The 15,155-nt window shown below is 41.7% G+C and overlaps 1 protein-coding gene across 3 annotated transcripts; it reads right to left on the reverse strand.

Moving 5' to 3' along the window:
• Positions 1 to 2,571: 2,571 nt before the first annotated feature.
• Positions 2,572 to 14,878, reverse strand: mettl25 (methyltransferase like 25). Of its 3 annotated transcripts, none has more exons than XM_056368129.1 (12): positions 14,612 to 14,878; positions 13,261 to 13,443; positions 12,983 to 13,089; positions 12,278 to 12,859; positions 11,817 to 11,964; positions 9,226 to 9,320; positions 9,011 to 9,040; positions 8,358 to 8,431; positions 6,539 to 6,632; positions 6,197 to 6,271; positions 5,602 to 5,673; positions 2,572 to 3,297 (listed from the first exon to the last, which is right to left on the reverse strand). In XM_056368129.1, exons 1-12 carry the CDS (start codon positions 14,826 to 14,828, stop codon positions 3,190 to 3,192), a joined length of 1,785 nt encoding a protein of 594 aa, XP_056224104.1. In that variant the 5' UTR covers positions 14,829 to 14,878; the 3' UTR covers positions 2,572 to 3,189. The 3 variants fall into 3 exon arrangements, with proteins under 3 accessions (XP_056224104.1, XP_056224103.1, XP_056224105.1); XM_056368128.1 differs by having other exon boundaries at positions 13,249 to 13,443; XM_056368130.1 differs by lacking the exon at positions 5,602 to 5,673 and having other exon boundaries at positions 13,249 to 13,443.
• Positions 14,879 to 15,155: the final 277 nt, after the last annotated feature.

The raw sequence follows: 15,155 nt of genomic DNA on the forward strand, positions 1-15,155 counted from the left end.
CTCAGACTCACATATTTTTCTGCAAGTGACTTGACGTAGCTGTTTACACCTCCCACTCTGACAGATGTAAAAAAGGCATTTTTGTCCACGTCCCACTTCAGAGAGTAAATCTGCGGTGACTCGAGGTGATAAGAGTGATTTTTTATTATTATTTTTTTTAATCTAAAACAAGCAGTGTGTGCTCAACGTGACGTGACGTCCAGCCAGATCCCCTCTTTCTCACAAGCAGGGGATCTGGCAGAGAAATGGCAGACTGTTCATGGGCATGATGGCAGCAGCCAGGGCGCCCTTCTCTCTGATGGCGGTCTGCCCACCCCTCCTTACCCCCCCCCAAAAAAACATTCGACTTTGTGCTTGGGACAACATGATGATTATGCTCAGATGGAAGACATTAGGATGGAGGTAGAGGTAAAGGTTTGTTTGTAGAGTGTGTGTGAATGTGACGCTATAACAGACCTTTAAAAGGCTTTTTCACCTCCCTGCTTCCTGACATTCAACAAATGATCACTTAAACCAGCCCGTGTCTTTCTCCTGCTCCTCTCCCTCATTTTCAAGCTGTTCAACCTCATTGACGCTGGAGAAAGCCTGCCACTTCCCTTCCAAATTTTACCCTTTGATTATGTCGGAGGGGGTCATTGAGAGCCAGTTTCCCCATTCACATGAAAGGCCATTCTTTCAGTCCAACACATCACATTCACCAGCAGTGAACTCATTACGTAGACGTTATTGGATGAAGTTTAAATGTACCCCCCCCCCCACCTCTTCCTGTTTGTGAAGCTGAGATGATTTTTCACATTTAGGAGGGTAAGCAGGAACTTGTCTGATGTCCAAACACCACCGTGAGAAACAGTGATCACAGCTATGGGGCCCGAGCGTTTGACGCACTCCCCTCGCTTCCCCTCCGCTGCGTCTCATTCCTACCTTGCAATGAAAAGTCATCTGAGGTGGGAATGCCTTGCATTATTCCCCACACAGACTATTTCTGTCTCCCAGCATTCATCACATCCTGCAAAACCTTTTTCCTGCCATCTGTTAAGTGCAAAGTCAGGAAACTGTAGTTTACCTACTGCATTGCTTGGATTGCTTTTTGCTGATTTCTTTCCTGAGTGCGAGTCTGAGTTTGCGTGTTTGTTTGCGTGTGCTGAAAGCAGGCCTTTTATCATGTAATTTTCCCTTGTCCTTCTTCATGTGGGCACATGAAAGACACCGTGCCAGGGTGTGTGTTTATATACACATACATGCACGCAAAACATGCGTGCAGGCATCAAGAACAGGACGGGTCGGCGGGATGTGACTCACTCAGCCACAACAAAACCCAGTAACATTTATATCCCCCAACACAAGCTTCAGTCGCATCTTGAACCGGTTGCATTCGTGTCAGTCCGGTTTGGCCACTGCAGTAAGATGTCAGCGCAAAACACGGTGCCGGATCCAAACAGGGTCCAGACACAGCAGAGAGCGTCACCATCTGTCTTTAGCGGGATAAAAATAAAGCCCCGGGACACGGTTTCACCAAGTTGACGTTGACAGCTCTATGGATGGCCTACAGATGTGCAAGCTGCTGCAGTAACAAATAGAAACGGTAGAAGAGGAGATAGCAGGAAGCGCCTTGCACCAGTGTAACATATTCCCTCTGTTTCATTTTTAGTTCCAACACAGTCTCATAATATTGTAGCGTGTTTGTTCCTGCAGAGCTCTAATCAGAACTGTTCACACGCACAGCTGCAGTGACTATTACCGACTCAGTGGCAGGTACATTTGGACACATACTTCACAACATGACAGAATTCATGCTCATTATGAAAGAGAGAACCCAACCGTTTTTTTTATCAGGCACATCAACGCAGCCAGATTGCCGCCATCACGCCTCATCATGTTCTAAATGTTCACTTGAACAGATTTTAAACTGAATATTATTTAAAAGTTGATATCGGAAAATATAAAAGCTATTTCAGCAGTTTACTTTTGGTTCATTATTTCAACCATTTATCCATTACTTCTAGCTAGTTAGACATTCATCCATTACTTTAAATAAACTATTTCAGACATTAATCTTTAAGTTTTAGCCAGCTATGTCTAGTCATCCATTATTCATTTCTGTTGGCTATAATTTATCTCCTACTTTAGCTGGCTTTTCTATTTCAACTTCAACTTTTTATCTGTTTGGCTGCTTTTGGCTAACAATTTCATTTTTTTATTTTTTTTATTTTTTTTTTTAAATAACCTTATCTTTCTACACCCCCCCCCCTCCCCCCAGTAACTGCAGAAGTATCCCTGACTCAGTGAATTTCCAGTCACAAAAATGTTAAACAGAGCTGAACTATATATCTCTGCCCAAGTATCTGTAGGTTTTGTTTTTTTTCTTCTTTTTTTTTTAAATAAAGTCACTTATAGAATTTCAAAAAGTATATTTTCACTTTTAAATGCAGTTAAAAAACAAACTTATGAAACACAATTTAACAATATTGGTCCAAGAAATGCTGCATTCACCACCTCTGGTGTCTGCTTTCTATCGGTTTGAGTGTAATTCCCACAACGATAAGACTAATGTGTGAACTCAAAACTCTAACATTTGTTTTCAAACATATAAAAAGAGCATGATTTATTAAATGACCGAAGAGAGAGCAGAGCAGAAGTCAAGATTAAAAAGGGGGATCAAGGGCGTTTCTTGCCTTGTCCCCCAAGCCCCCCACACCCCCATCCGCCCCCCCAACTGCCTCTGGCGTGGGAGCCTGGGAGCAATGGGGTTTCCAGACCTGTCAACAGGGGTGATCCCACAATGCCTCAGCATCCCTGGATGGTCCTTAAAAACAAGTGTTTTCTCAAGAGTCGCTCAAACACAAAGACAAAAGGCTGAGATGGATATAATTCAATCAAACGCAGCGGACAATTTTTCCAGGTGTGTGAACCATGTGTTTTCATGAGTCGTCCTCCGAGCAGACCACAAGGTCAAGGACTGAGCACCCAAACACATTTCAGATTTGTTTTCCACCAAAATCACATAAAACAAAGCAAGATGTTAGTGAAAGTGATACAGAGACCGCAGAAATAAATTACACAATTTAGATGAAATCATACATATGATTAAAACAAGCAGGAAATAATACAAACATAATACAACCACGTTTAAAGTATAACTTCTGATCGTGTGTCATCATCACCTCCACAGTGAGCGCATGTATAAGTTCATCAGCTTGTAACTCTGTTCCCGTACCTCTTCAGTCCGACGACAGCGTAGCATCTCGGCGACAGCAGAGGATCAAAGAGTTGCACCAGTGCAGAGAGAGAGACGTCGTCCTGCAGAGACACACGGAGACACACGGAGACACACACCCATAAAACAAAGAGACACAATAGAACTGAATAAAAAACACATGCACATAAAAAAATAAATAAAATAAAAAATCTTGCTTCTCCTCCCAGTTTGGCTTTGTGACCCTTTGGCATCCTTTGCTGTATGATGTTCTTGCTAAAACAGATTTCTCTATTGAATCCCCCGGAGAAGAAACATCTGTACAAATATTGAGTCAGGTGGACTCCCGTTCATGCGTAAAACAAGTTTGTCTTCCTTGATGGCGTGATGCTTAGTTGAAGATCTACAGCCGCGCTACCGGCTCTGTACGGCCTCATGATGGGAAGAATAGGAAACACTGTTATTCTGCATTATTCCACGATGGTTACCCCACTGCTCGCCTTGTCGTCACACCATTTAAATAGATTATGTTCTATACTTTTGCTTTGGAGGGGGTCTTTAACAAGTGAAAACAGAACCAAACAGTGTATAGTTGCATGTAAATCAATTCAATTGTATTAGTGTTAATATCAAACTGTATTTAGATGCCATTTCTTTTCACCAAGTGGGAGATATCGCCGCCGTCAGAACAGATATCTGACTCAAAATTACATGTCAAAGTACAGCTGAGGCTGATGGGAATGTCATAAGTTTTGCAGTTTTGAACTTAAACAACCGGATGTGTGTGTGTGTATGTGTGTGTGTGTGTGTGTATGTGCACTTATATCGGTCAGCACACTTATCATCACATGGATCACATTCACATGCATCAACCACCTCCTCTTTTTCCTCCTCGAGGGAGATCTCTCAAAGACGACCAGCGCTCTCGACGTTGTGTGTACTCTGATTGCACGACCCTATTAAGGAAGTCCATCTGACACACAATCTCACATGTAATCAGAACTTCAAAGCCACCGGCGCGTACGTATCTCATCACAGTGACTCAGACCAAAAAATTAGCATGTTGTGCTTGGCTGCAGAGGCAGAAGACGTTAAACTGCGAGCTGGCTTCAATTTAGCCGACACCTATATTATTGTCAATGATTTGAATCAAAACAAGGTTTCCTGATTTCAGCTGAGATTTACACATGTTCGCTTTCATCATCTGGGATGCGAGACTTCAAATCCCAAACAAAAATCTGTCCAAGCAAATCACGGAGACGAGTCCAGCCGACAGAGGAGAGTAAGTGAGCCCTGTGTGCCATATGGCTGCTGGGTGACGGAGTTCTGACAGCATGAGTCGCTTCACTGAAAACAGTGAAGCGAGCGCCGACTCATTTTCGGAGTGGGGTTGAGAGTTTCATTTTTTCCATTACAGTCAAAGTATCTTTTTAAGCAATGATGAAAGTTTGGAATATGTATTTTATTTATTTCCAAAAGATGTTCAAACAAACAAAAATCACATTACTTCAATGCATTTCCACTAATTGCTCAGTTACTACATTTTAGTGGAAGTAGACAAAACAAACTTTCCCTTTTTTGTTTTTCCATGTTCATTCATATTTTTCCTTTACACATAATACAATAATAACTAAAACTAGTACCCTATATTTTAGTTTCACTGAAATAAGTAGAACACAACAATAGCTTTAATTCTATTTTTTATTATTCCACGTGCAGGGTAGATTTTATTTCATTTTAAGTCAGTTTACACACTTTTATGAAATAAACCTGAAAAAATCTTTAGGCCAATATGTGTGATGTGATGAGATGATGAAGATCATATATGATATGATCAAAAGCTCCACAACAACGTCTAAATCAACCTTGTGATAAGACTGTGTTTATCAAAATATTGATGATTGATTATTTATTTCCACTAACTTTTCATAGTTAGTTTTTTTAAAGCAGAAAAAATACCTTTCATTTTTTTCTCATAAATATTTCCCTCATATAAATAACGAACAAAAAGACAAAAACTAGAAGCAGTTCACCTCCTTTTTACTTTTTTCGATATTTTTAATAAAAAAAAAAAAAAAGTTTCGATTTATAATTGCAAGTCAGTTTTAGATGATAACTGTGTTTTCCTATTTAAAACTTGCCAAGTTTCTATCATCCACATGCAAACAGCACCATTTGGCTGCGGACCCATATATCAGTTTATGCCACCACCGATGTTTAATGTCAGACGTTCCATAAACTTCCCACATAGACACGGCCACAACATAACAACTCAGTGATCCGTATAAACACATTTGTTTTTTTCCCCTGGCAGTTTAACTCCCTCCACGCCCTCAGTCTCATCCTGGATTTATATCTATTAAGTTTGTACCCATTTGGTGTGTAACGCCCCGATTAAATGATTTTACCTGTTCTTTCAGATAGCACAGGCGGTCCAGGAGAATCAGACCTTCGATACAGGGGGCCAGGGTCACCTTCAACTAACAAACAGGAAAGATTTATTTGTCTAAACGAAATAAATATTCATTCGTATCAATGTTTTTTTCACAGTAACAACCGACCTGGTACAAAACGGCACTTTTCCTGTAAGTTGTTCCTTTCAGCTTTCTCCCAGTACTAAGACTACATACCAAAAAACCCACCATGACTAGTGTCTTCTCAGTGACTGGCGAGCAAGCCCCAAAAAACCATTCCACTGTTTTATGTCTTGAAGGAAAATTGGTCTGTTGGTTGACACCACAATTAGCGGCCAGAGCTGAAACCAGAGGCTGCTTTTCTTCCTCTCTGTACAGCCATTCCTGCGTTTCTTTCCCCCCGCAGACTGCAATGACCTCACTTAATGGTCTGCAATTTATTGGCATTATACATCTCATTTTACAGGGTCGAAAATGTTTTACACAAAGCAGAGTTGAAACAGGTTGTTGTGGTGTAACGATATGTTAAATATAGGATTAAGGATTTAAAGTCTTCTTTCATTTGTGAGAAGATAAAGAAAGAACTCACCATGTTGAAGGCGCGCATCTCACCCATTCGTGTTCCGTATGCGTCACGGTAACCCTGGATGTCGTCGTCGGAGAGCTGAGGAAAAAAAAAAAAAAAAAAAGGAAAGGTGTCATCCTTGTTGAAAAGGAGGGCGGTTGGTGTGAAGAGGAGTGTCTGGAAACATCCTGGGAGCGAGTACCGAGCACCTGTTTCATTTATCAACCTGACATGAATTTGGAGATTTTCTAAATAAACACTAGGGAGGAAACATGTTCCCTCTCATCGGACAAAGATAATGAGCATTTTTCAGAGCACTTCCCACAGTTTGTTTCTGGAAGGTGTTGTAAGACGACTGGCCCTGACCTTTGATTCATCCAGCTCCAGCCTGCGTAGAGCTCGACGAACGTAGTCCACAAACGATTTAGCCTTGGAGTACACGTTCCCAACTCGCTTCTCACTGTGGAGCAAACACACGTACATATATATATAATTTCTCAGTCCTTGAACGTCTCATTTCTGCCTGATGAGATAAACAACATTCGCTCTTTTAGTCTCATGCGTGTCGCCTGTTTTTGTTTTGTTTTTTGTTTTAAATCAAGCCTTAGCAACCAGAACCAAACCATTAAACACTTGTAAAGGACTAAACGGTGATGAATAGGTGCTGCTTGGAGGAAACTAATGAATATTCGATCCTGATCTGATGTTAGCCATTAAACTGAAGGTCACAGAGCAGCGACCAGCGGTGCTCTGTGACCTCGTATCTGCACCGAGCACATCTGATAAGGGCTAATTGAAATCTGTAGCATTTCTTTCTTTCGTTTGTCCGGATGATGAGAGCGATGACCATCCTCCGCCAAAGAGCCTGAAAGTCCTCAGTCATTAGAAATGCAAAATAACAAACGACCCCAGAAGTGAAGGTTTTATGGGTGTAAAAGCAGCAGGTTTAAAGTTTTGAGAGCCAGCAGTTGCTCATGTTTGGAAAGCATCACATAGCAAGTGAACCAAGGCCAAACTGCAGTCTGACTGTATTCCGCCCTTTCCTTTGGTTTTTTACTTGTACTGCACAAGAAGAAAATGTTCAGTTATATAAAAGCAAAGACAAGTCCAGTAGTGCTGCCTGCAACTACTGATTATCTTCATTATGAACGTATGTATTGATTTTTTTTTTTTTTTTAAGTTTTGTCTATAAAATACCAGATGAAATACCAGTGATAAATGTTCAACAGAATTTGCCAAAGCCCAACGTAACAACTTCAACTTGCATGGTTTTTTTTGGTGTCCAACAGCCATAACCCAAAGATATTCAAGATCAATATTCAATTTAGAATCATACAAAAAATGGCCACATTTGAGAAGCTAAAACCAGCATTTCTTTTTCTTGCTCTAGGAATGGCTGTGTCCGTCTGTCGGTCCACAGACAGAAATATCTCAGCGACTGCTGGATGGATTGCCATGACATTTTGTGCAGACATTCATGGTCTCCAGAGGATGAATCCTACTAACTTTCGTGATCCCCTGCCCTTTCCCCTAGCGCCAGCATGAAGATAACATTTGGTGTTTTGAGTGAAATGTCTCGACAACTATTGGATGGATTGACATCAATCAAACGTTCCCCAGAAGATGAATGGTAATAATATTGATCCCTTCAGCTTTTATCTTCCACCATCACCCTCGGATAAAATTTTCAGTTTGTTCAATACTCTGGTTGTTAGCATGCTAACACGCCATAACGGTGCGCATGATAAATCTGTGAAAAGCTGCGACAGTGCTAGCAGTGACCCTGTTAGCGCTAGTCTTGACTTAAATGACTGATTATCACAATTCTCGTCAATTAATTTTCTGTACAAGAACTCATTTCAGCTCTCAAGCCTATAATGCATATGACTTTTGTTGCAGGTCTTGGTTCATTTGTAACCCAAATAAACCAGGAACAAAAACATTTCCGTTCTGGTTCAGAACAAAGAGAAACAAACAGTGAGTGAGATTTCACCCTTTAGATTCCTACTGTTCTGTTCTACCTCATTCCCACAGAAGACACTTGTTACTGTGTGTGGAACTGTGACATACCGTGTAATTCACATTTTGAAACACACAATGATGGAGCTAAATGTCATGAATAATTGAATGTGGGCTGTAATTTCTCAGAGTGGAGTAATTCCAGATGTTAATGCCTGCATATTACCTTTTATAGGAGCTGTAGTGGTCCCTCAGAATAACATGAAGGACTGCGCGATAGAACAGAGACTCCATCTGAATCTATAGAAAAGGTCAAAGATAACTTGATTCAGCATAATGCAAGTTATTGCATCTTTCACATGAAATCTTTGCTATTCCTTTGTGGCTCTTCCAGCATGTGTACGAACGCTTGATGAATATTTCTGACACTTTCCAAGCCTGATGCAACGCAAGCAGGCAATCAAGCCTGTTTTTGGATTCAGACGCCAGTTCCAAAAAAGTAATCAATCTTTCCGTGATTGCATTAATATTTATAAACATTCCATATTAATGGCTGCTGGTATCGTGTATCGGCTTTGGCCTGGAGCTCTGCGTTCTACATTTCAAATAAATACACTGTGAGTCAATCACGGACTAAAAACAAAAGCAGAATTAACGAGCTGATTGTTTGAATGCATGCAGGAGATCTACGGTGAAGATAAAACAGTCTGGGGTGATTGTGAACACCCATGTTTGTGGTTTGAAGGAATTTGATGGATTTGTTTTGATGGGCGCGAAGTAATGACAGTGTAGAGAAAAACGTTTAACTACCATTCTTGTGCAATGATGACTATTGGTTTATTATAGTGATTACAGTGAGTCTGCAGGCCCCCTACTTACCCCCTGGCCGAGTGAGACTCTCTCCAGCGCCTGTTTTTGTTAGAAGAACAGTAAAGCGTTAAAGATGAGTAAAAACTGAGCTGTCGCTGAAGTTGCAAAAAAAAAAAAAAAAAAGGCCACTGCAGTCTAAACACCACATGTTTATGTCAGAAAGATGCTGCTGTGCAGGTTTTTTTTTTTTTTTTTTGTTTTTTTGTGGTGTCACCCAAACTTACCAAACACGCAGACATCCTGGCGTTTCTGCCGCAGAACCAGGATTGGTCGCGGAGGTATTGACTCAGAGGGAAACCACACACGCCGTGTAAACACTCTGCGAGGAAACGCACACAGATAATAGGAGCGCAGTGATGTATCAGTTTGGTTGAGTAATCCTTTCTTTCTCTTTTCACACAGCTGCAGTCAGTGGATATAAATTTTAAATATTTACTGGGGAATGTTGAAGTTACTTTGATTTATAAAGACACTGATAAAAAATTCCATCTGTTCATCTTCATCTTCTAAACTTGACTGACGTGACTGGAATGACTAAATAATTTACTGGTTGTTGGTGTGTTCAGCGTCAGAAGGATTGTTTGACATTATAGGAAATACGCTTGTTTGCTTTTTCGCCTAGAGTTGGATGAGAAGATCAACACCACTCTCGCATCTGTCCATTAAATCTGAAACTACAGCCAGTTAGCTGTTAGCTCAGCATAAGGACAGAAATTGTCCAGAATCTCTTTTGCCTGTTCGCAGTGGATTCCTAGCTAGCTTAGCAATATCAATCATTGTTATTGGCTTTTATATGGTTCAGACAAACAAGTTTATAGCATCTGTTTCCCCCTGTTCCCAGTTGTTATTCTAATCTAAGCTAACAATCTCCTGGCTATAGCTTCATATTGAGTGCACAAACAGGAAACTGGTATCACTCTTCTTGTCTAAATCTCAGCAATAAAGGAAATAAATATATTAAACTCTGAGCAGAAGAATTGAGAAAAAACAACCTCCCTCTTAAATATTTTGCCTTAAAAAGTCAGAACTGCTGACCTCTGATTGCTGCTGAAAACACCAACATCAATCACATATTTCTTACTGTAGCAGTTCTTTGCACACACACACACACACACACACACACACACACACACACACACACACACAAAGACAGATTCCCAGTGGGAGGGTACTGAGTGTGACTACTTGACAGCCTGCCATCCTTTTCATGTCACTTCTAAAAGGGTCAGTGACTGAGGCCAAGGCGCAGTGAATCCAGAGGGATACGGTCAAAAGAAGCACTAATAACATGTGCAGCTGGGGCCGGTCGGGCTCTCGCAAAACTGCTCTGGACATGCTAACACGTTAGCAGTCAAGTTAGCTTAACCCTCCGCCCAGGCACGGGCCATCGGGCAGGCGATTGAAGTGGACAAGTCTTCCCTCGGTCTGACGGGTGGATTACAGTGTGCACGCAGAGCTGTTTATAGTCTCTAGCTTCATGTTGACCACAGAGTTGACATCTGAAGTGGCCGTGTACATGCACTGCAATTCAGAAAGACAAATATTTCTGATGTCCTTGTGCGCAAGTGGACACGTACACTTGAAAACACGCTGGTTCCCAGACCTCAGACGCCAGAATATACTCACCTCTGAGAAGTTGTTTTTCTTTGTGAGTAAATAGCAGGAGATTGGAAACCTAATGTACAAGAAATTTAAGGAATTGCTTAATTCCTAAATAAGTAGATCATATAAATGTATCACTGCCTTCTATAATTGAACTTTTCAGCTATTTAGCTCCTTTCTAGGGTGAGGCAGGCCACCACCGGAGCTGGCCTGCATCCCAGACTGCACTGTAAGGCCAACAGGGGGAGAGAAAATGTGTGTGTGTGTGTGTGTGTGTGTATGCCTTTGTTCCCTTCCTTAAAAGACGGAGCTGGAGTTTGAGAAACAAGCATGGAAAGGAGTGTTTTCAATCAGCCATCGTGATATCATTTTTCCGCTCTTGGCTGAAGCTACGTCGGACCTGATGACGCGAGAGTCAAAGGTCACGCTGTTAACAAGAGATGACGCGATACCGTATCAACTTCAGCGAGGGATCCTTCGTATAGATGCGCAGAGGCTCCAGCCACAGCATGCGGACACATGTAGACGATTTCATACCTCATAAACTGTGGAGTGAATGGGGATGAAACGGGGATGATATCAGCCGTTGCATTCTGGGACCTGAGCTAACCGTCAAGTTGAGGCGGCAGCAGAGAACGGCAGTGCGGAAGCCAACGCTAACTGAAATAACAGCAAAGACGAAATACTACACACTAGATGCAGATTCAGTCTCTTCCAATTGATTCTCTTCTAAATTAAAAGGTCAAAAAAAAAAATCTCATTTTCAGCGGCCTTACACAGCCATTCTCAATCCATAAATCCACTCTAATGGCTCTAACAGCGGGTTTCTGAAGTCAACTCAATCTCCAGAGGGGAAGCTTGGCTCCAGACTCTCAGCGGAACATCTGACTTGTTTACTATAAAATATGAATATGAGTGTTAATGTGGGAAGATGAGATTTCATTTCAGGTTGGAACAAAGCGATGACTTGGACGATGCAGGTGTCTGAGGTGTGAGTGAAAAACAAGGAGAGCGATAGAAATAGAAAGAAAGACTGTGATCTCTGTGTAGAACAGAAACCATATGTGCTGTGTGTGTGTGTGTGTGTGTGTGTGTGTGTGTGTGTGTGCGTGTGTGTGAGGACTCAAGGCTTTACGACACACAGAGAGACAGACAGAAAACACACTAATCCATATCTGACTGTTTTACTGTCTGTGTGTGTGTGTGTGTGTACCCTTTTGGGCATGGTCAAACTCCTCAGACAGCAGGTGATAGCAGCAGCCCACGCTGCAGACTGCAGCCAGCTCCGGTTTAGCCACAAACATCCTCAGGGTGCTGGGAGCCAAGTCGCCACACGTGTGCAGGCCGACCATGACAGCATCCTGGAGTCGGGAGAAAGTATGCAGAGAACAGGAGAAGAAGAGGAGGAGGAGGGGTTTGGAGATCGATGGTGAAATTTATTGATGATGACGCCCTGCACATTTGGCACCGCACTTACATCCCACACTCGCCCCAGTAATGCAAACTCCAGCCCACTGCGACAGACTTGTAATTTTAGGAGCCGCTGTGGGAATCGTGCTTCGCTACTATGCGGCTGGATTCCTATCTGCACCACCACCGCACACGCAGTAAATCTATTTTCAACATTTACTTTTGGCATTTTTTTTTGTGTGTGTGACTTTTGGATCTGCTCACCTCCAGCTCGCTGATGAGCTCTCGCAGCTCCGTTTCCGCAGTAACGTAAGATGTGAGGGGTGAAAACACGACGCTGGCGCTGTGAGTTCTGTTCAGAGCCTTCCTCTCCAGGTTCTCCCTTTTCCTCCTCTCCTTCTCCTCAGCGCTCAGCTGGCTGGGAGGAATTCTGGGGGGTGTAGTCTGTATCACATCCACTGATAGGGCGCTAAGGAAGTGCTCCTCTGTTTCTGGATTTGCCTCCGAATGCCTTTCAACTGTGGGGCTGACATCTGATAACACAGTTGACACCTTCTCCTCTTCCTGTTTCACAATTCCTCCCCCAGCACACAAGACATCACTGTCTCCATTCGGTCCAGACTTTATTTCTACTAGCTCCTCCTGAGGTGAATGTGTTGCCTCTCCCTGTGCCCTCTCTGCCTTGGTATATTTCTGGTACACCCTGGAGAACTTCTTCAGCTTCCTGTTCCTCTCCTGGGCTCCATGGGTGTTGGTGCTGGACGAATCGATGCCATAGACCCGGAGACCATACTGCAGAGACAGGAAAGAACTGAGGTAGCCTTTCCCCGAGCCCACGTCTATCACCTGGGTGGGAGAGAAAAGATGGAAGGACAAATCAGGAAAATCAGGATACAAAAACAAAACTTCCCTCCGTTCACAGAAGCCTTTAAGGCATTCATAGCAACTTAAAAAAATGTTTAACTCTACCTGTTTGACTCCACAGTGTTGGGCCAAACAAGCCACCACCTCAGACATGGACTGGACCTCGTGAGATTTCTTAGAGTTCATGAACTCATCTGGCTCCAGCTCAGCACCTGGGTTAGACAGAACATACGTATAACATATTTACTTGTACTGTTCCTTTAAATAAATCCCACATCAATCCTATGACAGCACCCAAGTTATGGTCATAATGTGAGCTGGACAATCTTTGACTGGTTTCCTATTCTCAACATGAAACATTGTGTTCTTACACTGTTCTTTACCCATGTCTGCTGGTGGAGCTCCAGGCTCAGACCTGTTCTCTCTGAGGGCCTGCAGTAGCTCATCCCTGCTCCAGCAGACTCCAAGGCCTGGAAGTGAGTGGGCCTTGGCTGCGTGTAAAAGTTCATGGATATCAACCAGCCGGTTTGTATCACTGCAAAACCCAAATGTGGTCTTGGACTGCTCTGTTTGGGGAGACAGGCAAAGAAATATTAGTAAAGTTGCACAAAACTAGCTTTAACTAGGAGAACTTTGTATTTATTTCTATGTATGTGTAAGTAGATATTAAAATGTAATACATCCATTCGAATTTTGAAACCACTGAAAGGCTTTGTTCAAAACCCAATACAAGGAAGGTGAATACATTTTCATTTGTTGTGCTTTCAGCATTGAAAAATGACATTTATAGATTGAAGAGCAACAACACTTTCCAGAAACAATGTTCTGGTTACAGCTGGATAATCCACAGACCTCACTGTAAATGTGTTTTCATTGGAACTACTTTCTCCCAAAAAATGAGTGCCCATGAAAACTGCTGACTGTGTGTTCTCAAAAAAATAAGATCAAATCAAAAAAGATGGCGAATAATGCCAAAACCCATACACTTGGCTTGATACCACTGGAGGTAGAGAATGTTTCTTTCTTGTTAGACAATTTTTAAAGCAACGCATTAAAAATATTTGACTATGAAAGGAAGAAAGATTAATTAATTAGAGCTTTTGGGTTGCGAGAAATATATTTGGCTAGTGTTTAGCACTAGCACAACAATGCACTTACAAATGTTGGTTATCTGTTTAAAATTTAATAAGCAGGTACAGTAGGGCTGCAACTAATGATTATTTTCATATTCAATTAACCTGCCAGTTATGTTCTTAAGTAACGAATTAATTGATTGGTCTTTAAAACGTCAAATAAAGTTGAAACACAACACAATTTCCAAAAGCCGAAAGTGACGTCTACAAATCAATTGTTTTGTCCAACCAACTTTTCAACCCCCAAAGATATTTCATTTACATTCATATAAAGACAACAAATCATCTCATTGTGGAAGCTGACACAACCAAATGTTGACTAAGAATATTAATTGATTATCAAAATAGCTTATAATGATTTTTCTTTGCATAAGTTAATCGATCAATTGACGAATCATTGTATCTCTAATCATGAGCAATCGTTGCAGGTAAAGGGGCTTTTAGCGACCTGGCAACCAAAAAAATTGTTGTAATTAATGTCGTATGACCATATTTTAAATAATTCATGAACAATTTATTAAAAATATCTTATTGTAAAGTGTTACCAACAAGAGTACTCTCAAAACTTTCCCATATTTAAGGCCAGACTGAATTTGTTCACCTTTTCCTTTGGACTCTGGCTCTCTCTGCTGGTCACCACCGCGGCTAACAGCTGACAGGATTTCCTCCGGTGGCACGGCCACGAACCGTTTCCACACGTCATGAGTGTAAAACTCCACCGTGTGAGCGTTGGCAATGCTCAAAGTTACAGACAGAAACCGCCTGACTTCATCTATCTGTCGCTGAATTTCTGTCAGACTGAATGAGGAGGACAACATGTTAAACAGCCCTCTGAGGCAGACCTGGCTGCAGCATGGAGGAAGTCTTCCGCTGCTGATGTACACCCAGGCATTAGCAGTCGAACATGCTAATCGATGATTAGGTGGGATTACTGCAAACGAAATCCCAACTACTTTTTCTTCTCAGGTAAAAAAAATCTTCATCATTCCGCCATTTTTTGATTCGTAATCTATCTCCTTCTAGACACTTCAGCAAAGAAACTCCATTCAAACTTTAAACGTAGGGTTAAATTCGTAACTTTTACCTTTCAGCTCATTAAGACCATATCTTAAGTATTCAGTTTTTTTATATATTTCATACTTTAG

This window comes from Seriola aureovittata, chromosome 22, assembly GCF_021018895.1.
Source record: "Seriola aureovittata isolate HTS-2021-v1 ecotype China chromosome 22, ASM2101889v1, whole genome shotgun sequence".
In the NCBI taxonomy this organism is placed as follows: Eukaryota; Metazoa; Chordata; class Actinopteri; order Carangiformes; family Carangidae; genus Seriola; species Seriola aureovittata.